Source organism: Molothrus ater, chromosome 9, assembly GCF_012460135.2.
Source record: "Molothrus ater isolate BHLD 08-10-18 breed brown headed cowbird chromosome 9, BPBGC_Mater_1.1, whole genome shotgun sequence".
Classification (NCBI taxonomy): Eukaryota; Metazoa; Chordata; class Aves; order Passeriformes; family Icteridae; genus Molothrus; species Molothrus ater.
The window spans coordinates 15,620,691-15,648,162 of NC_050486.2; the positions used below are offsets into that span (position 1 = coordinate 15,620,691).

The window sequence follows — 27,472 nt, forward strand, 5'->3', positions numbered from 1 at the left end:
ATGGTGCTACAGTGAATTTTAATTAAATGCCACACTTCCTACCTGGCCATCTATTCCAAACTGCTTGCAATAACCAGAGTATGACATTTTACAGGGGGGTTGATGGAAGCTACTATATTCAGATACAGCTGTCTTGCCTTCAAGTCATTAATGGGTTGGAATATTGTCCTCAGCTGAGGATGTGTTAGAAGGAAGGGGAGAAAAACTGCAGAGATACGTGAGTAAGATTGTGCTTAATTCTTGCCCTTCACAAGGACAGGAACTGGTCCCAGTGCAGTACTACACATGCTCTTAAGTCATTTATAAGAACACCACTGAAAAACATAATTAAGCATTTTACTGAACAAAGATTCTGTTCACATACTCTGCTGAATGAAGGCTTTTAGTGGACTTCAAAACATAGGAAGAAGATGAGTAAGCTGAAGGTAGAAGGAGTAGAAAATACATTTGTAATTCTAAAACAAAATTCCCTGTTAGTGAAATATGCTTTGAAAAGGCAGACTATGTTATTTAATGTCATCACTGTTCCTGTACTTGTTAGGCCTCAGACATGCAGCCCTGATTTCAACTGGGACAGCCCAAGAAGGTCACTCCCTTCAAGTTTTCTATTGTTGCTGATTATAGTCCCCAGCTAATTTTTCATCAGAAGTTGCTGCTGCCTCAGATCTGCAGCCTGATTTCAGTGTGATGTCGCTCCCCACTTTGGGGTTATCCAAACTAAGTGGATCAGTTAAACACTTTTATGTACAAGGTTTCACTTTGCATCATTTTGAAACACTGAGTTTGGGATCAACCAGCATAGGCTCTTTCCCATTTAACTTGCCCTTACAAAAACCCAGAATCTCCTCCTCACCTTGCAGTCTCGGATCCTCAGGGAAGCTGTCATATCAGAAGACCAAAGACAAATTATTTGTCTTTCAGCACACATTTAATCTGGATCATCTCCTCGTTCCCTTCAGTCTTCTTTCTGAATGTGTATTTTGAGGTTGTTCAGTGATTTATCTGGAAAAATTATCCCAAATATCCCTCCAGAGAGTGTACACATCAGTTCTCTACTATTTGAAGCCCATGCCAGAAAAAAAGTCTAACTTGAGGAACCCATAAGAAAAAAATGTCTCTGCTACATCTCAACAGAAACTTGCTTTAAGTTTTCTAGAGAGCATGGGAAAAATAAGACAAGAAGGTCTGTTATACCAAAGTATTTTCACCTCAATTCAAATACAAGGAAGGTACCTCTGGAATTTGTCAGAAAGTACTTCCATTGTCCATACCTTCTTTCATTTTTATTAATGTCATTATTCTACAGGGGGGAAAAGCTAATTTTGTCCACAAACCCTTAAAATATAAAAGTATTTAATTTTATATTGAAGTCAAATGTACATAGGCACAATATATGATCAGTATTGGCGGTATGAAAAATATCCAAATAATAAATTAATTGTTTGTGGATACTGCTAAGAAATGCTAGATCTTTCCAACACCTGCTTCACTCTGCAGTTGCATTCCATTTTCTTTCTCATACTTTCATTAAAAATGTATGAGGTCATTTAAAATTGGACTCCTCTCAGCACCTTCTAAGATTAGATCTTTAGAGGCAATAAAGCAAGTATAATCTGAATTCCAGGATCACATTAATTGCCATTATGCCTTTTTTAAAACAATGCCAAGCTTATATAGTAACTACTATCTGATAAGCAAATTGTAACAGTGCAGCCTACCAGGAAAGAAAAGAAAAACTCATATTTTAATGAGAATCAAAATAAATGCTTACAGCACAACCTGTTATGGGGAGTTCCTTGGCATATATTTGGAATGTTTAATCACAAAACAATGTAGTCAGATATGTGTCATACAGCTCACCCCAAATGACTGAAAAAACCTATGCATTTGTTTAATATTCCATACTCTGAGTAATATGGGAAATTCTCACTGAAGTATTTCCAGCTTCCTAGAATTCCCTTATGCAATCCAGTGTTAGTCACACAGTGTGGGAGCAGAGTCACATCCTCTTCTCCAATCCAGATGCTGGCAGGACTCAGCCTTTAGGAATAAAGCTGGGCTTGAGAGATATGTGGGCTGTACTTCTTCATCTGTATTATCCTGCATTCTTTCCAAGATGGCACACTAATTCCTCATCTCCTCAAATAAGGATTTGCAAAAGACAAGATTCACGTTCTTTCTGGAGCAGGGTTTGCAGCCACAACATGGCAGAATGTGAAGTGGCAGCAGGACCATGGGCTGGGGGTAAGGATGGTCCCTCCCACCCAAGAGACTCCAAATTATCCACGGCTGAGAGGAGTGTGGGTGTCCTGCCTCACCCACTGCACAGGCATGGGTACAGGACACTGAGCTGCTGCAGACACCAGCCTGTCTTTCTGTGCTTTTGCTTGAAAAGCATAGCTGTGCAATTCTGAGGGAGCAAAGCAATAGAGGAAGACACTAAGAAGAGGAATTGTGAGCAAAGAGATTCTCTCATCTGCTGTCCAGTTGATTTCGTAATGAGAAAAATAGGCTTTTGTCCATTTCTTGTTAGTAAACAAGTGTGTGACAAAGCCTTGTATGTACCATCAGTAATTAAATGCTTTTTCTTGTTGATGAAAAAAATCTTTAGGGCCTTAAATTCATATGAAAAAGAAATTACCACATATACCTGCTTTTTGGAACTACCACATATAAGGTTTTATTTTTATGACTTGTGTAAAACCACTTTGGAAAGTGTTGGCTATATGCCAAGGGAAAGCTGATTTAAATTTTATGTGTTTCATTTCTATTTTGATTTGACAAGATACAGATTTATTAGAGTCCTATCTACTGCAGCTAGGGCAGAAAACTCTGACAAAACACATCTGAAGTCAGCTGATTTTTTAATAGTGTGCTTGGGCACCCAAATTCTGCCAAGTAATTTTGTCCTCTTCAATTGAACTGCCTCACTAATCAGTTTTGAAGTGTAGAAACTCCTGACCTCCTTTCCTCTTAAAAAAAAAAAATGGAGCTTGATTATATAAAAAGAAATTAGACTAAAAATGCACTAATTCTTACTTCCAATGAGAATATCTTAAGCTGCCATGGTAGACTTCTTTCAAAAATTGAGGAGGCATTATTAAGCAGTTACAAAATGAGTGAGATGCTTCCAAACTGAACCTCAGTACAAGATACTTGGGGTCCTTAAAAAAGGTCAGGAAAGTTAAATTTGGGTGATGGCAAAGTTACTTTTAAAATATAGAAATAGATACTGTTTTTATGTATGAAAGATAAATCTAAAAAAGCAAATGCCTCACCACACCTAAATTTATTACTTTAGCTGAGCCCTGGGTTTCAGGACTGATTTAATTTTATGAAAACTGTTAAATGCTGTACTCATCAGACGATGTATTTAATCATTAGGGTCAGTGCTCCTGTTTACCCTACTGTGCCAGAACTGGTAAAATTCTCTTAAGTTAGTGATCTTTGAAGATGAAATTTTGGACCCTCACACTGCTCAAAGTGTAGGAAGGCTGCACTGCTTACTCAGTTTCTCTAACACTGATGAGACAGGCATCCTTTGAAAAATTGCTGCTGCACATGGGTAGCAACAACAATTTTCATAGTTGTCCACAGCTACAGCAGATTTTGATTGTTGCAGAAGTTGGACCTCTTATATGGTTTTCATATTACTTCCATTGAAATTTAAACCAAAACTGTTGCACCAGAGGCTACAGAATTGTAACTAAATGAACAGACACTGCTGTCTTTGCCACGTTAGTTAAACTGCAGTGGATGCCATTAACTCATTAACTCACATGCTGAAAAGATTCTGTTACACCTACAAGAGTCACAGTCTTGCAAGAGAGGAAATGTCGGTGCCAGTTGGAGCAGACAAGACTCAAAGGCTCCTGTACTCCAGCAGACTATCTCTGCTGATCTGGTAAACACTGGGCAGCACGGGGGGTAAGAACTCAAACAGTGCTTGTTTCATCATCTGAGCATGAATCAGGAGACTTTTACCAACATCCCTTCAGCTGTCTGTGTCATGGGCCTAGAGCAGACAGGATGATGCACAGGCCTGGAGAGAATCACAGTTCATGGATTACCCCTTGACATCTGCTTTGTACACAAATCTCTGAAAAATACATGCATCAATGGAACTAAAGGCCAATGGTAGGCTAAAGTTTCTTTTTTCCCTTTTTGAAGCTCCTCATGACATAGCAGAGGTTGGGATCTGCTGCCCTCCAGTGCATGCTTGCAGATGTCCTCTTTAGAGACCACGAGAATTCTCAAGAAGCATTACAAACAAAAAAAAAAAGTGTTAAATTTTTTGTGTGTCTTATTTAGGACCTAAAATAATTGCTAGGACTTGTTTCTTAATTTTGCTGTATTGTTCTGGCCTTGTCAGAGTATTTCTACATCCAAGTAGAGTGTTCTAGTTTGTTCTGTGAAATTGGTTCTCTTCAATCAGCTCTTACTCTTTCACTTTCTATGAATATACACAATGATTATATTCATAACACAATACATACGGTAATGATATGGAAATAGTGTATATATCCCATTTTATATCTGCATTCTGCCTGTAATTGTTATCTTTGTGATACTTACTGACACATCAGAGAACTTTCTAGTATCCACGTTAAAAGGAAACAATAAAGACTTGGTATAAAAAGCATTTTATCACTGGCTTGTCCAGTTCTTTCAAAAATATTTATCTGTATTATTGAACATTTTTGAACAAGAAATGTATGTGACACTATGTCATGCCAGGCCCTTGTAAAATCTGATTCATGGGTTCTTTCAGCTCTGCAGAATCACAATGGGACTTAGCATAAAAAATTGCTTGAAGTTATACGGCCTTTCTCTTAAACAGTGATGTGCAATGATGTAAATGATCAGTACAATGGTGTTGATATTAAGGGTTTTATAACCAGTTTTATAAACATTTATAAGAGCAGGAAAAGTAGGCTGTAAAGACATTGCAAATATATATATTTCTAACTTAGTAATCAAATTTGGTGACAATGAGAGGTTGATTAAAGGGAACTTTTTAATTTACAAGTTGGGTAAGTCTCTGTCCTGATTGTGAAGGGAAACCTTAAAAATGCAGATTCTGTGAGTTTATTGAATACCTTAAGATATCTGGAAAATCTCATTCTCCTTATAAGTGGTTAACTTAGGCATGAGATAATTTCTTACGATTTTGACACTTTATTCCTTCCAGAAAGGCCAAAGCCCGAGAAAGGTAACCAGTTAGCCCAGTTTTCCCAAGAAAGCGCCAAGTTTTATGATGTTTGGGAGATGCCACGGACTTGTGTGTGTGCAGCTCCATAACGTACCGGGGAGAGACTTTTCTAAGCCATGGTGCTGCTCCGCCCTGCGCGCAGTCCTCTCGCCCTCGGCAGCTCCCCACACGCGCGGCGGGACGGGCGGGACGGGCCGACCCGGCCCCGGACTGGAGGAACGGGAGGCATGGGCGCTCTCCGGCCCTCGGACTGGAGGAACGGGAGGGATGGGCGCTCTCCGGCCCTCGGACTGGAGGAACGGGAGGGATGGGCGCTCTCCGGCCCTCGGACTGGAGGAACGGGAGGGATGGGCGCTCTCCGCCCCTCAGGGCGGCGGGACGGGCGGCCCCGCCCCATCGGCAGCGATCGCGGCGGGCGGCGGAGGCGGTGTCGGGGTGGTGAGTGTGGCGGCGCCGGCCGGGGCGGAGGCGCTGCTCTCGGGGCCTCTCTCTGCCGAGCGCCTGCGGGGGAGGCGGCTCCAGCCCGAGCTCGGGGTGGCCGCGTTTGTTGTCCCGCAGAGCGGCCGGGCCGGGCCCGGGGAAGCCCGGCTCTGACCAAGGGGCCTGTGGGTGAGGGCGGGCGGCGTCGGTGCCCGGCAGGCTCCGGCCTCGCCAGCCCCGTGCTGCAGGGTGCGAACACGTGTGGGTGGGAGCGTAAGCGCAGCACGGAGTGGCTGCATAGTAGAGCTGCTCTACGAGCGGAAAAAAAAAAAAGTAAGAAAAAACCCCACAATCTCATCCCGCTCCTTAATCCGTATTGTAAAATTTGTTTCCCTGTGCACAATTTGCTCCATTCCTTGTAGACTATGGAAGAAGAAATGACAAAATTTGACTGCTATGATAAATCTTTCTCATAGAGAAGGTTTTAAGTTAAGTGTCTTAGCCCAACTTCCCTGAGCACAGTGATCTGGCAACAGTTCCTTTGGCTCAATAAGCCATTTATTGCATATAGATGGTAGGAAAAAAAGTCCTGGAGAGCCCTCCACTGGTAAGATGGCACCTTTTCTTTCTCCAAGGCTTTCATCCTCTAGACAATAAGAAGAAACAGTCCTTCAAAGTCTTGACAGCATTTAGCTGAGGTATAACATTTTCCAGATTTGTGTATCCAAAAAATATTAAGCCCAGGACAAATATAACAGGAATTATATTTACATTATGACATTACCGTGGTGGCAGACAGGCTTTCAGTGTTTATAGTAATGTTTGTCACTGAGGCTGCACAGTAAAATGAAACTATTTGTTACCTGAAAAAATGCAGCACCTTAAGGGGTCTGACCAAGTGTTGTTCAAGCTCTGTGACATGCTTTTTTTTAGAGATGGAATAACTGAAGCTCATAAATGAAGGAACAGCAGCATTTGGCCTTTTGTTTCAAAGGAGAAAAATGAATTAATTACAAAATTGTAACTTTTTAAAAATGCCCCAGAGGTTCAGCTCGCCAGTGTCAGGGGTACTGTATGACCAGGAGGCTGGGCAGCTGTGCAGGGAGCAGAAGAACTTACAACTCAGAAATTGTATCTATGCTGGAACAGTTACAAAGCACAGCATGAACTAAATGATTGTTAGTACACAGATGTATTCATCTATTTCCCATGACCAAGTCCAATTATATCTTCCAGTCTAGTTTAAGTACCAAACCTGAGTTTCAACCCAATTAGCAACAAGAATGTTGCTACCAGTCCCACTAAAAAACATTTATGGCACTGACCTTTCTGGTAGCCTTGCTTGCTTCTCACTCCCCTAAAAATATAGAAAGCTGTAGGAGTAGTAATTTGTTATCCCTTTTCCTCTAACATGTTAATTTTCCTGTTTTCTCTATGGATATGCAAGCCTGAATTCCAGGAGGACTGACTACATGAATGCTTCAGAGCACTGAAAATTAGAATAGGATTAAAAGAATTCCTAATTTAATTTCTGGGTTTAGTAGACATGACTCTTGGCCAAAATGCTGATGTTTGACTCCAAGATTTAAAAAAGAAACATTAATAAGACTAAGAAAGACATTAATATTACCTTTTAATTCCCCCACAAAGATCAGTGCATTTTCTGTGTTTGAAGAATTTGAAGAGGGTTGAAATGGGGCTTGCAGTACTTCTCTAGCTGCCTGGTGTATAACTTCCCTCATCTGGAAGAAACTTTGTATCCCAATGATAAAAACTCAGCTTAGGACAATAAAAACCATCTCATTGATGTGCCTTACACATACTTACATATATGGGGTAATAATTGAGAGTGCATTCATCGTAAAAGTAACAGGAAATAATTCTCCTGAGCCTGTGGTATGTCTTAACATGTCATATAAAATTATACTGGGAATGTGTGTGTTTGGAAAAAAAGAGTAGGAGTAGGCCTTGCTTTTTTTTTTTTTTTAGATCAATGTGTGGGAGAGTATCTGGTTATATTAAGGAGGCCTTTCCCTTTAAATCCTTGAAGTCTAAGTGGAGATCCTCAGAAATAAAAGAAGTCATAAAAGTACTTTATAGGAGGCTTTTTCATTTAATGCCCAGTAATCTTGTCTCTTGAGTCTGAACAAATGCTGTTCAGTTTTCAGTGGAAAAGTGTCACAAAGATAGAAACAGTGGGAGAAGTGTTACATGCCAGTGCCTGTTCTTACTGAGGCTGTTCAGCCAAGTCGTTTCCATTATGTTCCTCATAAAGTTTTCACAGTTTGTACATTTCTGTGGTTTTAAAGGTGGATATAATTTTTTCTTCAGGTATTTTAGGCACTTGCAGAGATTGACCACACCACAGTTACACAGGTCTGCTGCTGCTCATCAGCGTGGTGGGTTTGTGGGATTGCCTCGTGTCAAACACTGGTTCTGTTTTTTGGTGTACCATGGCACTAATGCTGGAAATATTTACAACTGTCAGTAATTTTTCTTACTTGCAAGTTAGTTCTGCATGTAAGGCTTGCATGGTTTTTGTTTAATTTTTCTATTTCTCAATACAAAATGAATCAGGCACAGATATGCATGTTTGTCTCACTGCACTAACTAACTACTGCAAGTGTTCACAGTGGGCTGAAGAGTTGTGCTGCCTTTGGTCTGACCCTAGCACCAATGTCATGGTTATGTTTTAAGATAGCATAGTATGTTATACAAGTAGTTTTTGTAACCTTAGACAAGGAGAGCAATAGAGACCTTAATAATATTTTTGATTTTGCATAGTTATTCTCAAAGATAACCTTGAATATGCTAAGTGGTATTATTAGAAATCTCTTAAAATGAATTTTGGTTCTTTTTAAGCGTATGTATTTCTTCTATGTCTTTAAGAGTATCTGCTGACTAGTGTCAAAGATTTTCTTGCTGTTTACTTTTGTTAGTTCTCAGACTAGTAGAGTTTCTTCTTGTAAATGAACATAAATTGTTTACTTGCAGATTCCTAAATGCAGTGGGATCATGGGGCTATTTTGAAGGTCTAATTGAGTTAGCCACAACTCAGTAGTGTGTGAGAAAGACCCTAATTTCAGAAGTAAGACTGAGTTTGTAGCACAGGAGTAAGAGAAAGGCAAAATCAGCATACTTTTAAAACTTATGCATTGAGGCATCTTTGACTGGCCTTTCCTATTAGTTAATAAGTGCAAAGGACATTTTCTTGTTGGACTAAAAGCATTCTTCTTAATGAAAACATCATATTTCACTGTGCTATGGATTTACCATTTCCTTTCTGTTCACGAGGCTCACATGGTATTGTTTTAAGAGGCAATGGCATTCCTGTGTTTCTAATGCAAATAGTATAGTTTTTTCTTTTTCTGTTCTCTTCCCCTTCTCAGGTAGCAAAGTCAGGGGGGAACCAGAAGTTCTATATCCTTTAATGCGTAAATGATGGAAAACAAAATTAATAATTATAGTGCTGTGGCTACTGTGTTTCTGACATTAGATTTGTGGGTTACATGTGTCTAGCACATTTCAGTCATTGTGGCAGTGCAATCTAACATATATGTTTTAAAGTATCTTCTGCAAATAGTTGCACGAAGTACCAGATCTTACTTATACAGGACACATTTTCTCTAGTCTGTGAATGATTTTACTCTACACAAAGTGTCTTTTCTAGCTCTTTTCAGCCATGGGAGATATTCAATGTTTGCCAAGTCACTGTGACAAAACTTATTGTAGTTACATAAAGTTCCTAGGCCTCCCTTTCCAGTGTGACTGGTCATCTTAATTATCCTGATTTCAGCATACCTGATTTGAAACACTTGGAAATGGAGACAAGTTTTAAAGATGTGTAACTTTTAAAAAATTGGGCTCTTTTTCTATTGTATATTAGCAATCTTAATAGCAATTTTTATTACACAAACACATTTTCACAGGAATTCTAACAGAGACTTTGAAGCTTGAATTGCATTTAGTCTTAGCTATTATTCAAAAAAAAAGATCAATGTTGTCAAATAAAGGAAACCTTCCTTTGAGATGACATTCAGAAACATTTTTCAGCCCTGTCAATTAGAGAGTTTCATCCTCTATGCTTACAACTGTGACAAGGTAATCATTTAGTAGCACTTAATTGAAACAAAATCACTGGGGGGAAGAGGAGAGTATCTTAAAATTGTCTAGTGTTGTGTAGGAACTCCTTCCTAGAATCTGTAAGGTTTTTCAGGTCACTTATTTATTATGCAGGCATGTTTCTTGCTTCACGAAACTTCTGTTGCCGTGGCATTAAGCTAAGAACAGATTTGCTTTCCAGATCCATCAAACATTCAACCTCTGCAGTAAGTATTCCTTCAGTTCCATAGAGAAAACTGTTTCATATTTCATGCAGTGTTTTAGAGATGCATTGATTTTGCAATGTTGTGAATATATATGCTTTAGCTGTGGTTTATTTCTTGTTATAGATAAAAAACATTTACTATCAAGAACAAAATAAGGTATTTGAACCAGTCAAATATTAACCAGACTAGTGTAACAGAATTTGGTGATTATTGCTTTGTGTACTTTAAAGTCACATCTAGCACATATCACACCAGAAAGATTCCTTAGCTTATACAGAGAAGCCTGAGATACAAGAGACAGGTTCAATCTCAGCTTTATCAGAGGCTTTTTGTAGGCCAATTTATTTATTTTTATCTCACTTTTCCTTTAATGATATGACAATAATGTTGCTTCTTGATGCTGCAACAACAAGGGGTCTATAAGTACCTTAAACTTAATTTTATATAGAATCTTTTCGGTTTCTTAGCTTAACTGCTTATGAGATTCTGTAACTTCATTTTAAGTTTTCCAGTTATGTTCAGAGAAAACAGCTTTGCAACATGGCAGGCAGCTGGAGGTGACACTCTGCATTCCATAGAGAACACTGGAATGTAAATGGTGTTCCCAGTTCATCTAGTCAACAAATTGGGTCAACTAAGACACATGACAGATCCTTCAAAACAGATGCTTGAGTCATTATACTGGGAAGTTGCAAGATATTTTGCCCATATGAGAAGTGCAAGCCACTTTGTAGGTCAGCTTTTGCCTGAGTCAGTTTTTCATATGCTATATCTATTTATATTCTGTTTAATTGAGTTGGATATTCATCAAATGTCCTCAAATTTAGTACTGGTTAGTTTTTTTTTTTTTAATTTTTAATTTTCTTAAGATGTTGGCTTAAGTTGTAGCTCTTTACAGCATATTCTACAATTTATTTATGTACCATGTCAGAGTGTCTGCTTCCAACATCATTAAACTTACTGACATTCAATTTCTTTACAAGTTTCTCTGAATTAAGAAAAAGATAAATACAAGCAGCACCTGGATTTCTATCAGGTGTTAGAGGGTGTAGGGAAAGTAGGAGGTCAGTTAGAGCTTGATGAAGACATGGGTCTCCTGCTTAACACCCATTTTTGACTCCTGGAAATCCTACCCCTGCACCTAGAAGTGGATTGGAGATTATCAGGTGATGGCTGAAAAAAAAAAAAGATTCTTAAGATTTGTCATGACCTTCTGGAAAAAGAATGCCAGTAAAGGTTTCTTTTTAAAATCTCACTTAATTAGCTGGCTTGCCCAAAGTAGTGAGGTTGACCTGAACACCACTGTAATCTGAATCTGTGAAAACCTGAAAACTAATGCAAGTCCTGCTATTCTCTTTTAAAACTAGTTCCAAGATATAAGAAAGAAAGAAATAGAAAGACTTGAATTGTTAAATATATTTAAACTTGTATAGTAGGGAACAGTAAGGTGAAGGCTTATTTTATTGTCAATACATTTTTAGCCAGGGAAGGTTACTCAATGCAATTATAAAAGTCCTGCAGTTGATAAGCCTTTAGCTTTTAGCAAATTGAAACAATTTAAAGAGAGGCAGTGCATGGAACAAATTTACTCATGCAGCATACAGAATTGTCATTGTTAATTAGCAAGATTTGAGCTGGGTCTTATTCCCTCCTCTACAAGAAGTAGCCTAGCATGTAAAAAAGACGTGTGTGTGTCTTAGTGTAAGTATTACCTGTCTTGTTTGTATTTTTGAAGTACAGCCAAACATTGATCATATTTACCAAAACATACACTGTAAAATCAGATTAGTTTTCTAAACTATATGAGTGTTTTTAAATAAATCCAATACTGATGACCTAGTCAGGACTCTCCCTTAACTCTCTCTTGTTCTGTGTTAAGGAATCTGACTTGACCTGTCTAGTGATCTTAAAGGTTTTCTTCCTAAGGACAACTAAAAGATGTTCTGTGTTTGATTCCTCTTGAGTTTGTATCACACAATGAGGTCAGAATCAGATCTGTTGAGAAGACAAAAGAGCACAGAAGATTCTGTTTAATTTTATAGCTTCCCATTCTTCATATCAGAACACGTGAGATGGCTTCATTACTGTAAGCAGGATGAGTGCCAGCATTGCCCTGCTGCATCCTGTGTCTACTTGGAGTCATTTCTATGGATGCAAAGTTGAAACTTGAGTCTAATGGTAATGCAGACATTTTCATCTCAGAGTATGCTGGCTAGAATATGGTTTTTGAATCTTTCTGGTAATAACAACAGCTGGCAGTAGTAAAAGTAGCTAAAAATCTGTAGCTTGACTCAAAGAATCAGGAGTGTCTAGAGTATTGAGGAACTAGGTAATTTTTTCTCTGGTATCAAGCTAGTTTGCAAAGATAGATATGAACTTGCATCTTATAGAAATAAATTCGGGTTTATTTTTCCTAACTTTCTTTCCAGTTTTAGCTTAAAAATACCACAACTATCAGTAGGTTTTTCTCTACCTCCATATAGAGTAGTTATTACAAACCTATTTTATGGAAATTTTCCAATACCTTAATTTAAGGTCTGAAGATGTAAAAAACCCATATTCTGATGTGGTTTTGCTGTGCTCTAAGGTAGATACTTTAAAGCTTAAAAAATCTGAACAAAACCAGGAAATGTCTTTGCTATTTTCTTCTTACCCATCAATTTTACAAATAAAATTACATTGCAAATGCATACTTTCCAAACTGGATTGAGCAGGAATTGGACTAGAAATAGCATAGTCTTTAAGCTGTTAGCATATCATAGAAAAGAAAAAGAAAGTATGTACACTAATTATTTCCTTTTAAGGTCATCTTTTAAAGCTATTGAGCTAAATTTTGCCCCTCCTCCATCCTTGCTGATGAAAGTTTAGTGGATTTAGATAATGATGAATGAGAATTTAGGAGATTTTTGTGTATTTTCTTGTTAGTCTGAATTCAAGTTATTATGCAAGCTTTAGTGAAAGAACATGTCTGTAATTCTGTGTAGCTACCGAATTCAGCTGGCAATGGTGTATTTGAGAAAGCATGAGGGAGGATTTTCATGCTGAATCCAACAATATCATACTTTGTCTTCCTTAACAAAACCCTTCTGTCTGTATGTTTTGATCTTGCAGACAATGCCCTTCAGACACAAAAATACAAGACGGATTGAAGGCCTTGATAGCAATGTGTGGTAAGTAAGAGGAAAATATCTGCAAATTTCAGAAAATGTCCTTGGCTGATGTATTTTCTTTCCAAAAAGATAATAATTACTAATAAAAAGATACATGGCAGTTACTATCTCTGCTGGAATATATTTCGGCACCTGTTTAGTAGCAATGAATTAAATTCAATTAAAGGTGTGATTAATTTTTATTTTTGAGCTTTAAATATTAGGCTTGGGCTTCTCTTCATCTGTAAAACCGTGTAAGACAAATATAACTCATGGGCATGGTAGTATAGCTGATTTTCAAATTTAAATGTTAATTCTGTTGAATAATGTGTTTCAATTACACCTGATTTGTGTTTACCAAACAAGTCAGATTTTTATTAAAGCCATTATACTTGTTTTATAATAAGCCATTATACTTGTTTTATAATTTGGCTCATTATTTTTAATACATCTTTTTCTAGGTATTAAATTGGTCTTGAAGCAATATTGCTCTCACTGATAAATATGGAATTTTCTTAGTTGGTGAAAAGACTATTTTGGGCTTACCTTAGTTGTATGTATGTGTTGCATTACTTGTGTATACATATACACAAGGTGTCAGCCTCAAGCTAATTTTTAGCAATTTGTATTCATTTTTCACAGGACTGTGATGCTATGTGGGAGGGTTATGATGGGGAGAGGGTTGTTTTGTTTTGTTTTTTTAAATCTTGTTAACATTTCAGTAGGGAGGAAAGAGTAAAATGTAAAGCTGATCTGTGAAGGGAGGAAGGAAAAATCGTTCAAGGATCCTCAGGTTATTAGAAACAGTTAATAGGCAAACCTGAAACAGTCTGTTGTCTAAAATTACTTTAAAAAATTATAGCACTCTGAGGTGACTGAGTAGTTTAAATGACACCTTCAATTGACTGATTTTAATCTTTAGGACATTTAATGTGCCTGGTATTCAATTTCTGCATATATCCAGAGAAACTGTGCGTTTGTGTATCTGCACATCTGAGCACACTTCTACCAGAAATGTTATTCTATAGATACAGAACATCAATCTTTCCTTGGGTGCCCTCTGACTCCTGTGATCACATTATTTCAGCCCTCAGCTCTCCATTCTACTTAAACCTGTTCCCATTGCTGGAAATTTGGCAAACTGAAATATTTTTGTTTTGCCTTCTAGTGCTAATGAATAAAAAGATAATTTATCTGGTATGTTAACTTTTAGATGTTTTTCCCTCCAGGGTTGAATTTACAAAAGTGGCAGCAGATCCCTCAATTGTTAATCTTGGTCAAGGCCTTCCTGATATATCCCCTCCCAGCTATGTTAAAGAAGAGCTGGCAAAGGTAGCAGCAGTTGACAGACTGAACCAGTACACCCGGGGCTTCGTAAGTATTGTGGAACTCCAGGACCCAAATTCAGTGGAAAATGTGCCACAGGGAAAAAAGTTGACTTTAAATTAGTATAATCTATAGATCATAGTCTTATGTCCCAAATTAAGTTCATCTAGTAGCTTTGTCTGTTACTAATGAACTTCCTCTGTGTAGGCTTCTTCGAGGCAGAACCCTTCATCAAGAGCAGAATGGTAGAGCAGGTCTGGGAGGCCTCTGAGGAGCTGATTCAGTTTAAAGAGTGTAGGTTATTTACCTCTGACTTTAGTCAGTGGGAACATGAATCAGACAGTACAATGGGAGGATTAGAAAGAAATACTTGGTATCGCTGCCATGTCCCTGGAGGGGACACAAATGGTGAATGGTACTCTGAGATTTGGGATGTGACTATATGAATCAATATTTTGATTACAAGTGCTATTTATCAGCAATATATAAATACAATGAAAAGATTTTCCTTGCACCAAATACTTTTAGTTGAAAGATAAGAGAGGAAACAGAAGGAGCTGAAAGAAACTCAAGAGGAGGTGAGGGTGAATTGGTGTCAGAGTATTCCCTTCTCTCCTTCTGTCTCTTGTCCTAGCTAGGCTATAGGCTATCTGGACCTACTCTGAGATGTGATAATATCAAAGAAATTAAAAAGCACCAGATAGAAAATAAATTTCCGAGTAGATACAAATAAATTGAAAACAAGCTTTTCTTTCCTAGTGTCCAAAAACTTTAAACCCTGTTACCTGTTAGCAGCCATTAACACTGAGGGCTAGTGTTGTATTTTTCTATTTCAAAATGTAATAGTTTGATACACGTAGAAAAGAGCCCAAACTCAGACTTTATACATTGTCAGGCACGCTCCAATCAGTTGCTTTCTTTTTGTTTTGAACAGGGACATCCATCACTGGTGAAAGCCTTGTCTCAAGTGTATGAGAAAGTTTGTGGAAGAAAGATTGATCCTCTCACAGATATCCTGGTGACTGTGGGAGCTTATGGATCTCTCTTTAGTACAATACAGGCACTAATTGAAGAGGGAGATGAAGTAAGTTTTTACTGGAAATATTCACATATACTTGCAGACATGAGAATCTTTATCTTTTTCTTATTTGTCTACTTCTAAATATAAGTTAATGCTGGGGCTTCTTTCTGTCCCTATTGGTTTGATTTTTAAGTTGTACATCTGACTTATGGTTTCAGAAGCTGTGATTACGGGACTATACTTTGGATGTCTTCCTATCACTCATCAATTAACAAACACCTTTTTTCACTCTTAGGGCATTTGTGGTAGTTTATTTATCACTGTTACTGTTAGGTGACGCAATACACACTGATTTCTTATTTGAGAAAACATGTGGATGTTGTCTGCAACAGAGGGCACAAAGAATTGTTGGTGTTTGGGTAACCATTATGTATCAGGTTCTGTTTTGGGCCACTGCATGGTGGGAGCATAGGGTGCAGAAAAGCTTAGTTAGTTAGTTAGTTACCACACTAGCTGTGATGGCTCAGCTCTTCACTATTACTGATGTCTGCCTTTTTGTCAATGAAATAAAAAGTCATTTTAGAGGAATATTTGTATCCATAGTGGATAAAACCTTTTTGTGTTGTTGTGTATTTTGCTTTCAGTGTTTCATTCATTTCACTTGTATATTGTATTCTCATCTTGTTTTTCTGTTGCTCTGATAGTCACTTCTCTTTTGTTTGGAATAGTTCTATAAGCCTTTGCTTTTGGTGGGTTTTTTTTTGGTTGTTTTGTTTTCTTATTGTCTAGCCTCTGTGCAGTTTTTCTTGAGTTTTCCCTCTTTCTTTACCTGAGAATTATTGATAAAATTTGAAGACTTAACTGTTCTTTTGAGATTTCTAGATACTTGGAAATCCTGGAATTTCATGGGCATAATTAAAGCAGCTCTGCTGTGATTCAGTAATTTACCATTGCTATTTCTCATCTTTGCTTTGTACCTTCAAATCTGTGTGTAGGTCTCAAACATTCTTATTATTAGAACTCAATAGCTGTAATGTGGAACTAGAAAAACAGCCTCTGGGTGTTGTCAAAAATGAGTGGTGCTTTTCATACTTAGCCTGAGGGCATTATTGTATTGTACTGTAAAAGGAGGAATATTCTGCAATGTTATAACATTAAACCTGGACTGCCAGAAACATTATCAACCTATGGCACCAAGGTAAATGTAGAAATAGGATGGTATCATGCACAGTAAACTCTTTGTTTCTGATACTGATGATTGTCATTTCAGGTAATAATAATAGAGCCATTTTATGACTGTTACGAGCCAATGGTAAAGATGGCGGGTGCAAAGCCTGTTTTTATCCCACTAAGATGTGTGAGTAACTTTTTAAAAATTACTAATTATATAAAGTTTCTCATCTATGTTCAATGCAGTTTGCTGAACACCTATATGATGCTTTTCTATATAGTTTTTCATAATGTCAAATGACATAAAAATGAGATAGATTGCTAGAGTGTAAGTCTGACACAATGATAATCCAAAAGAGAATATTTTATTAGTGTTGGAGAAGGTGTGAGAATGTTTCTTATTTGCTTTAATTTGTGCATTCTGAAAGCTGATTAAAACTGCTTTCTTCAGTTTTCAGTGCAAATTATTGAAGGGGGATCCACATATCAGTGCAATTTCTCTGTCAGTTGGTTTTCAAAAGGTTTGGTTCCTGATCTCTACAGCAATTCCTACAATTAGAGAATACAATTTATTTTCCAAAGTATGCTTGCTAAATAAGGACTGATCATGTAGTAGATGTATTTGATATACATACAGAATTACTGTTTCCTTTATTGTTAAATAGGCTATAGGTTAATTGTCAAATTGGTACTGCTGGCATTATGGCCACAGCTTGCAAGGATTGTTCTGCATGCCGGTTGTGCCTTGTGCAACTGGCAGCCTTGCTGAGGGGCTCTTTGGGCAGCACTATTGCAGGAACACCATGAAATCAGAACAACACAGAATGACAAAACTTCCAGGACTGAAGTGGGAGTAGGTGGAAGTCCATCTTTAGGGATGTTTCAAATGACAGGGCACCTCCAAGCATTTTCTGTTTCACACTCTTGTTTTTGGTCTGGCCCTCTCCCAGTCATTGCAGGTGTCACAAGGGTAGTGTGGCCATGCTCTGTGTTCTCTGTACCAACTGGCCCAAACTCCTTAGCCATTTGTAATACCTCAGGGATACTTGTATTGTGCAGTATATAAACTCCAGAGACTCAGTAGTGCAGATTTTTAGCTCTTTGGCCATTTTCATTAGTTTAAGGAGAAGGAAAAGACCTTGAATCCCCAGTGGTCTTTTCAGTCAAGCAAGCACACACTTGCTCTACTGTCTGGCAAATCTGTAAACTCTCCTGCCATGTGACCGCATTACACACTGTGATAATCAGCATGCGTGCAACAAGATCCTGGAAACTTATTCCTGCAGGGGCTTTAAGACAGACAGTGGCCAAAGGAGGACAGCCACTGTCACAATAGTTTATCTGTTCCTAGAACAACCTTCTCTTAGGTGAGCAAGACAGATTAAATAGGTTGTCACATATCGTTATGAAAGTGTTTGAGAGTGAAAAGTTGAGCAGGTCTCTTTAGGCTGCAACATGTATTAAAGTCACATATAAATTTTTGTGTTTTTTTTTTTTTTTTTTTTTTTTTAGAAAAAGGATGGAAACTCTGCATCTAGTGCTGATTGGGTCTTAGATCCTGCTGAACTTGCAAATAAATTTAATTCCAAAACAAAAGCAATTATTCTGAATACTCCACACAACCCAATAGGCAAGGTAAGAGTCGTCCTTTAACACTACTTTAATTTCAAAGAATGCCTTAAATACTGTGATTAATGTATTTTCCTTTACTTTTCCTGTATCCCAGGTTTTTACCCTGGAAGAGCTCCAAGTAATAGCTGATCTCTGTATTAAACATGACACCCTGTGCATCAGTGATGAGGTGTATGAATGGCTGGTGTATAAAGGGAATAAACACATTAAAATAGGTACTGATTTTTTGTGGCATCTTAGAAGTAGTAGTGGAATGATGCTGTGAACTTGCCTCCCAAGGATAATGCTTGCTGGAAGAAGCTCATATTTCAAGCTTTGAAATTTTTCAATGTTTAGGCTCTAAGGAGGAGATCCCCTCTCTTTTCTAAAAATTGTTTTAAAGAATAATTTCCAAATAGAATTTCCAAAGCTCTTAAGTGACTTTGCAGCAGATATCCATAGAAACCAGTGTGACTGATGCTTGTAAGTCAGTTATGATCATATGAATTTTCCATCCTTATTCAGTTACTCTGTTGGCCATGACAAGTATAGTTGCTGTCACTGTATGTATATTAGACAGTGCTTTGCTGAAGAACTAATAGAAGGAACAGGAATTAGAACTTCCTTCTCAAAGCTTTGTAGAGATAATAATGAGGGAAATGGACAATGAGAAACACAATTATTTTTGCTCCACTAATTATAAAAAACTAAAAAATAGTATAAAGGTCATTGTGGAGATAGTGCATGAGCACTGTCCCTCCCAAGGATGGAGACAGGATTAAATACTAGACATTGAATTCAGTGAAGTAAGTCCTGCAAGTGCAGTATGAAAGCCTGTTAAATCTTCAGGTAGTGTTCTTACAGGGGTAAAGAAAAATTGCAAGAACAAACCAGAAAAACAAATAATGATGCCAGGTTCTTGATCCTCTTGTTTTACCTGATCCAAGTTTCACTGAAGTTAGTGGAATCACTCCCACTGCCTTAGAACAATTTAACCTAAGGTTACTGATCTCCTTTTCCTGTTCTATAATGCTACAGCTATGTATTTCTGTGAAAATTTCTAATCTGGTGGCCTTGGGTTGGCTCTGCTGATGTATTTGAAAAGTCCAAAACTTCCTTCTCATATGTACAGATACTTTGTTTCTGATTGTAGCATCTTGCATGAGCTACCTGTTCTGATGTACTTATTGTATTGAAGGCACATTTCAGTCGTGTGCAATAGAGGAATATAGTTAAGATTAAACAATGATATCAAGACACTTACGTATAAATTAGACATGGAAAGACTTACCTTTTTCCCTAGCTCTGCCACTGGTTGAATAACTTTGCTTCTAGGCTTCAATTCCATATTTGTAGAGTGACAACAAAATCCATTGGTGGGGGATACATCATTGTGAAAATTGAATCTTATGAGTAATAGAAAGAAAATGATATCTAAATGACCTTGCAGTAGTTGTTAGCTCAGCTGCATAGTTGCTGATCATCCATTGATTATATTGGCTATGCATAGGCTGTGAGTCTGTTTTGAGGGTGACCTAATTCCGTGGCTGTTGTGGTTACCTTGATAGAGATACTGTCTCAAAGACCTTCCGACATGGAAGAAGGAGAACATTTTGGGTACATTAATGTGATAGTAATCTGAGTCACTGCATCTTAACAGGTTACCTAACAGTAACCGATCGTGTGTCCCAGCTGCAAAGTGAAGTCAGTTAGATTAAAGATTTCTGCGTGGGCTTAGCAGGTGTTTCATGGCCTTAGCATTTCATGCAAGGCTGTCTTCAGAATCAAAATCTCTGTGTGGTGTAAGGTAATCCCTTTTCCTTTTCAACAGCAGCAGGTCCAGACACATTGTCAGCTACACTTCATCTTATGGACAGGGGTGAATTCTTAAGATGCAACATCTCCATTGTCATCAGCACATTAATGCTTCAAACCAAAACACTGCACCAACCAAAGGCATTCTGTAATTTAGCTTAAAATGTAAAAGTACTGTATAAAGAAAATGCAAATTAAAGCCCAGAAAGATAGTCAGCTAGGTTTAGGTATGGATTCTCTAACACATCCCATGAGATCATTGACTTTAGTGTTGAAAGTACTCTACAACTTTCAGGGTAACACTGTAAACAATAACATTATTTCAGTGAAAGAAACAGACTCTGCTCTTTTTTTACTTAAGTTTCTCCTATTCCTTATTACTTTAAGTATACAAAAACAATACAATGAGTGTGTTATTTCTCTATTTATAAACTCTTGTGTTTCCATAATAACCTCTATATATTCTATCCAATGCAGTGACACATTTTTTGTGTGAGATACAAAATGGATATTGCATCAATTTACAGGACCTGATAGTTGTTCCTTCATACAATTTAGCAGGGGTTGCTAGCCGCAGCTCATAAAATTAGTAGTCTTTGTGCTGTCACTGAAGCAGTTTTCTGTAGCATATAACACTTCATCATGTTTCCCATCATCTGAGTTCTGTGAAAACGTGGACTTCCTCTGCATAATGATTAGGGTTGCGCTGACAGATTTAGAGATTGCACCTCATAACTGAGGATTCTGAGCAAGCCACTCAACAAGCTGAGTACTATCCCAGGTAACAGGCTTATTATATGTTAGTTGCACTTCATTAGTTTTTAAATTGTAGTCAGACTTGGTTATGGTGTCATATGATGTCATATATGGTTGCCACAGGGAAATTTCCCTCTCTGTTTAAAACTTGTTTGGAAAAGCAATGGAGCTGCTTCTTTCTCTGTGCCCTTGTACTGCTGCTATTGTTTTAAAAGCTGTCACATTCTATCTCCAAGGTTGAATTCCTGTGACTATGTGGCAAAACAGGCTTGCTGGAGGCCATTAGCTTTGAAAGGCAATTCTTTTTGCAGTCTGTGAGAGCTGGTTTGGGTGCCTCTAGGAAGTGATCTCTACTGTTGGCCTAGCTTGGTAGAAGATACATCTGTTCAAACTTTTTCTTTTCAAGGTCACAGAGTAGTTGAGTATGGGTAGGCTAATAGAAAAATCAGTTTCTTTCATGCTGTTTGGTTTCTCTTCTTGGTAAGTTTGCTCCAAAAATTGCAATACATGTTTTCAAATAACTGAAAGACTTATGCCATGTCTAATGCTGATAACTGCCACAAAAACTTCCTCGTGAAATTCAGGAGTTTAATTTGGAAAATCTTTGCTCATTGGTCTCGCTAGAGAGGGGATTTAACAACTGACAGATTCACTGGTAGTGGTTCTAGTATGCAAATGAGGTGAAGTCAGATGTTGGTGACTACTGTAATTGCAACCTTGACTGACTTTGTGTCTCAGACTTAGGTGTGTCTGGATTTGTCTGTTTCTCTTGAAATTAATTAAGTTGGAGTCCAAGCAGAGCTTTGCAGAAGCTGTATAGAGAAAAAAAAATTGCAAACTACAGGAAGAGACCTTTGCTCTCTTATCTCCTTGGAAAGGGAACAAAGGATTTTGGTCTCCTATCAAATACAACTGCAAAGACAGAGAGAGGCCTCTGTGAGTCCCTTAATCCTTGCAGACATTTTAGCTAACTGCTATTGTCAGTCAGTCTCAGGCCTGTTCAAATTGTACAATACAGCATAATTTATTTACTCACTCTGCTAGTTTTCTGGTGTTCTGTTGTTTGGTTCTGGGTTAGAAGTCTTAGTTTCTTTTTCTGATGCCAGACAGCCAGACACTGTCTGACACTGGCCATTCTGACACTGAACTGGACAATTCTAGTAAAGAGGGTTGCAGTGCCTGAGTTAATGTTGTGTAAAGTTACCAGGCATCAGAAATAATCCGTCCTGGGGTGAATGGATAGCCTTAGATAATATTTTTCTTATGGATAATTGTGCATTTTTGCTGAGGATAATTAACATGTAGTTTTCAAACTGTACTCATGTTCTGTCTCTTCTTTCTCTTTTATTAATCCTTACCTTCTTTTCATGCTAAAAAGCACTGGCCCATATATCCTTTTTCATTTGTTACAATTGCTATAATTTCAGAATATTCTTGTTGTTTGCTTAAGATGCTGCAATGAACATACAGCTCTTTGCTAAGGGCAGTGCAGTTCTTCAAATTATATGGAATATGTGAGTGCACCTGTACCAAATGAATTTTATTTTATGTACAGCTACATTGCCAGGTATGTGGGAAAGAACAGTAACTATAGGAAGTGCTGGGAAAACATACAGTGTAACTGGCTGGAAGGTAAGAAGAATCAACATAAATGAGTTAAATTACATAGAATGCATTTATTACTCTAAAAACACCTCTGTTTTTATGACCTGTGTTCTGAAAGTTTCTGGCAAATCTTCATGTCTCCAAAATGTGACAATACCATTCAGTTGGAGCAATTACCTATTTTTAACACCCATATCTTAATTATCTTCTTGTCTCTTAACTGATAAACTCTTGTGAGCATAAATTACTAAAAAAACCACCACATTATGTTTTGTTCAAAATCAGTAAAGATTCTTGGAGAAAATATGGATATTATAATATTTTAACTTCCCAGTTTTCCCATCTTGACTTTTAAATATGTCTCAGAAAGTGAAAAAAATATTTTTAGCAACTATATTTTTCATCACCATGTGTTCATCAGCATGTGTTCAAAGTGAACCACAGCATATATGATGCAGTAGTGAGCTTTTGTTTTATATTCAAACTGGCTTTGACACAGTAGCTTAAGAGATGGATAGGCTCTAAGCCAATTAGAAATAACATTTCTAATAAATGTTCAGTTGGACTTCTAACTCTTGTTTTATGAAGAGTTAAAAGTTTACTCAGTATCCTATGAGAGATAGGGATAAGGGAAAATAGAATTGTTGTCTCAAATCTACTATTTTTAAAGGCATCATACACCAAGCTTTGTGTAAACCAGCTTTTTCTTAATAATTTATCAAAACAAATGCTTAAAATAGAAAAAACTCAAGACATTGGCTAATTTTTAGTATTTGTTATCTCTTAGTAACACCACTGCCTGTAAGTGTAATATATGCACCCTTTCCTCCCTTAGCTTGGTTGGTCCATTGGTCCTGAGCACCTGATTAAGCATTTGCAAGTTGTTCACCAAAATACACTCTACACTTGCCCAACTCCATTACAGGTAGGTACAGATGGGGCAAAGGAGATTGTTTTCTGGTGTAAGAAAGCTGTTGGCCTCATGTAATAAAACAGTAATCACAAGAATGAACTTTTAGTTGTCAAGATACATATTCTAGGGTGTAAGAAGAGGAAACAAATTTGATCAGCTCACCAGACATTTAAAAAACAATCACTCTTGCGGATTCTGTCATCTTGTACCTACAAACTACATGTTGCATAAAACATGACAATCTTAATGGTTTCCTAGTAAATATAAATGAAAGTTCTGTCTACTAGTGTCAAGTATTCTATGGTACATTATTATGAAACAATTAAATTTAACTTCAATTCAGATTGTAAACTTTTGTGTCTAGGACTCCGACTTCAGTGTATGATTAGTGCCTAGCAAAAGATTGGGTGTTTTGGGTGATGCCACAGCACAAAGTAATTAACAGATTACGGATGTATCTTGTGTAATTTGTGTGGTGGTTTGCTTAATGTGGGCCAGGATTGAACAAAATTCTCGATTTCAGCAGGAAGTGGGAGTGTCTGTGAGGGTACTGAGTGTTAATGAGTACTCTTACGCTGTGTTTCCAGGAGGCTTTGGCACAAGCATTTTGGACGGACTATAAGCGCATGGATGACCCTGACTGCTATTTTTACTCCCTGTCTCGAGAGCTGGAGAGCAAGCGTGATCGGATGGCTCAGCTACTGAAAGGGGCTGGACTAAAGCCTGTCATTCCAGATGGAGGATACTTCATGATCGTTGATGTTTCCACGTTAAGTCAGTATAAAGTTTATTAAAGAGTGTGTGGAAAGTAAATCTGGTTAATGAGAAAATTCAGCTTTCATTTTAAACTATATTCTCATCTCATATGCACCCATATGTGTGCATAACATTGTCAGGAGTACTAACTGGGATTGAAATTTTCAGTTTCACCTTAGCTGCTAAGGTAGATTTTATGAGCTTCAGCAAAGCATTTGTGATCCTAACTTGTCCATGTTTTGCAAAGCTATGACAAGTTTTTAGAGAGGATAAAGGAGGTAGGTAAACATTCCTATTTTCAAAACATCTATGATTATGAGAATGAGAGCCAAGGCCCTGGATATTATACTGAGTTCATACTATTTGCATTTTCTTTTTTTGGTCTTTTTTCTGGTTTGTTTTTTTTTATTTTTTCTCCTAATCTGAAGTCACACCCTAAAGGCTCTTCGAAGCATTCTGATCTTTAAACACTGAATGCTACCAAAATTTACAAACCTTTTGAAAATTCAGGCTATGGTACCTTCAGAGAAAGAATTCACACAGGGGAAGGTCTTTTTAGTTCCACATTTTTTCGCTGACTAGTCTAAATAGCATTTTTCATTTAGAAAGAAATGTTTAAACACAGAAAGATATCACAGTTTAATCATGTGTCAGGAAGTTTTAGGTACCCCAGTTTCACAGATGAGAAAACTGCTTTTTCAGGGATTATTGCTGTCCATGCAATAAATGCACTCTTCAGTACCCTCCATAGCCCTGATCCCCAATAGTCCAGACTTTAGGACTTCTTTGAGTATTACATGGCTTTCTTCCAAGCTACATGTCTGAATTTGCTTTGGACGGAAAACAAGTGCTCAGATCAGAAGGGAAACGTTCAATCTGTTTGCCTATTTTACTTCTTAGAGTATAATTTAAAAATTATATATTAAAATAAAACATATATTTTCATTCTCAAGTATTAACTGTAATAAAATGCTGTTAATGAATGCCTCCCCGCTGGAGTCTAGGAAATCTTACAACATATTTGTTTTACATTTAGATGTGGATCTCTCTGATGTAGATGAGAAACTACCTTATGATTATAAATTTGTCAAATGGATGATAGCATCTAAGGTAAGATGTCTTAGTCATACTCTAGTTTTATGAATGCTTTTCTATTGAAAGGAAGAACAGTGCAACTGTAGTTATTAAATAATGTAGCAGAGATGTTCAATTCAAAATATTATTTGGTGTTATTGATAATGATGTGACTAAAATATTGTAAGTATGTTGAAAATGTACACTGTAGGTTTGTGTTACAGCCCAGCACTTTTCTTTCAGGAAGCTTAAGTGTTAGTTGTACAAAAGTACCTTTGAAATATTTTGCCTAAGAAAAGTAATTTGAATTTAGTACAAGCCTAGCTAGTGCATACAAAACTGAACCTTGTCTTTCCCTCATGTGTTGGGAGGGAGAGTTCTAGAAACAGAATAGTAAAATCATCATGCTTAAACCAGATTTCTTATACACATTTAAATAAGCAAATGCTATTTCTGTTTTATGTTTCAGAAGCTGTCAGCAATTCCTCTTTCAGCATTCTGTGCTCTTGAGACAAAGAAACACTTTGAAAAATACATACGGTTTTGCTTCATTAAGGTAAGCTTGTGTCCTGAAATCAATGCAGTACAGGAATCTGCAAGAGACTGACTTACATTTTTCCCAGGATCTCTTGTATTGAAAGCTTTTAAGAACATAAAGTTAGTTTGATGTAAAATTCAGCACAAAGTATTCCTTCAATTGTCTTTTTGCTGAAGGACTTTACACCATCAGTGTAGGTGGCATGGCCAGGAAGGGCAACTGGCAGAAAATAACTGGATGGGTAGCCCTTTTAAGCTTATTGTATTGATTTTTAAAAACATTCTCGACCAGTGGTGACAGTGAAAATTATTGAGACAGGTAAGCCATCAATTAATGTGATACCCATAATCCAAAGCAGAGAATAACTGTATAGCAGAGTGTGTGCCCCATGTCCATTCAGTGTCCAACAGCAAAAACAGTGAAGAGGTCACCTTCAAATTTAGCTCACTTGCCTGAAAATACACAGACTTTCACGTGAGCTCCAAATTACAAAAGAAAACATGTTTTTTTTTGTGAATTGGCTGGCTTTTGCCATTTTGTGACCACCTTCTTTGCAAATATTCTTTCCCTGTTAAGTTTGTTCTTGAAAGGCTGAAAGGCTTTGGGGACAGGTATGTAAACTTCAATAAGCCCAAAGCCCGGAGATGTTTCCCAATTGTTCTGTAACAGAGTCAGCATAATGGAACATCTGCAAATCCTGAGCTGTTCTGTATAAAGATCAGAGCCTTAGCCTGAAACAGTAATGAAGGGGAGTTTCTCCTTGTGTTACTTACTTCTTCTGATGAAGTGTAAAGTCTATGGTATAAACTGAGCCAGTAACAGGCAAGATGAAGTTACTGGTTGTACCTGTGGCTGACAAACAGCACTAATGGTTTCAAGTTAGACTGCCTTTATGACTCACCAGGCTGGAGCCAAGCTACACAGTTTGGAGGGATTATGTTTAAGTAGTTTACAGCATAACCTGGTTGCAAGGAGTTTGAAAAATCCCAACTGTACTCACAGGGATTAGGAAAGTGTGCTAGCATGTCTCCAAACCAGAGCTGCTAGGTTACATCACTGCATTAATGCCATGAATTTATGTAAGTATTGTTTTCATTAAATGAATGCTGAGATGGTATCTTTTAAATATATCTAATAAATGTTTTCAAGGAATCAGCACTGAATTCTTTGTATTGTCCAGATTTGTACCTAACAACTGTCAATGGAAAACTGGCTGAAAAAAAATTTACAGGATGCAGCTGAAGCAACCAAATACTGATTTGAGATGATATAATCATGACTGACTCTTTCAGAAACAACTCAGTACTTGCAGTAATAGTGTTGTTTCTTTTTTTACAGAAAGACAGCACACTAGATGCAGCTGAAGTGATCCTGAAGAACTGGAATAAACAGACAGACTGATTTTTCTTATTAACTCTTCCATATAGTGTAACTATCTAATAGTAGGGTTTTTTTAAATTGGAAATTTAAGAAAAAATTACTTAATACACTACAGAATTGATATGACATTGTAAATAACTTTTTACTGATGCCTGCTGAGGAGTTAAAACAAGGATTTACTGAAATATGTGTAATGCAACTCAGAGGTTGTTTTCAGTCTTTTAAAAATAAATTGCTTTTCTCTTAAAGAAACCCCAATGTACTTCTCTGCAAACTTGTGGCAGTTTTGCTCACGCTTATCTTCTATGGGAATTCCCGAAACTGCAGAGTGTGCACAAGAGCAGCTGACCCGGAGCCACGGCCCGAGGCCGGCACGGTGCGCTTTGTGCAGGGGGTCT

At 37.5% G+C, this 27,472-nt stretch overlaps 1 protein-coding gene across 4 annotated transcripts; it reads left to right on the top strand.

Annotated features, from left to right (window-relative positions):
• Positions 1–5,416: 5,416 nt before the first annotated feature.
• KYAT3 (kynurenine aminotransferase 3) lies at positions 5,417–27,326 on the top strand. 4 transcript variants are annotated; one of them, XM_036388167.2, is made up of 15 exons: positions 5,497–5,650; positions 7,964–8,031; positions 9,869–9,960; positions 13,072–13,130; positions 14,339–14,483; positions 15,370–15,519; positions 16,727–16,813; positions 18,139–18,261; positions 18,353–18,473; positions 22,364–22,440; positions 23,249–23,338; positions 23,914–24,100; positions 25,119–25,192; positions 25,626–25,712; positions 27,033–27,326. In XM_036388167.2, the coding sequence occupies exons 1-15, from the start codon at positions 5,520–5,522 to the stop codon at positions 27,093–27,095; spliced, it is 1,554 nt and encodes a 517-aa protein (XP_036244060.1). In that variant the 5' UTR covers positions 5,497–5,519; the 3' UTR covers positions 27,096–27,326. The 4 variants fall into 4 exon arrangements, with proteins under 4 accessions (XP_036244059.1, XP_036244060.1, XP_036244061.1 ...); XM_036388168.2 differs by having other exon boundaries at positions 5,635–5,650; positions 7,964–8,008; XM_036388166.2 differs by lacking the exon at positions 7,964–8,031 and having other exon boundaries at positions 5,417–5,650.
• The last annotated feature ends 146 nt before the right edge of the window (positions 27,327–27,472 follow it).

Coding starts and splice junctions, on each gene's coding strand:
- KYAT3 (XM_036388166.2), top strand. CDS start 5,440: ATGGGCGCTCTCCGGCCCTCGGACTGGAGGAACGGGAGGGATGGGCGC. Junction 9,961..13,071: donor TCAAACATTCAACCTCTGCA/GTAAGTATTCCT, acceptor TTGATCTTGCAG/ACAATGCCCTTCAGACACAA. Junction 13,131..14,338: donor GGCCTTGATAGCAATGTGTG/GTAAGTAAGAGG, acceptor TTTTCCCTCCAG/GGTTGAATTTACAAAAGTGG.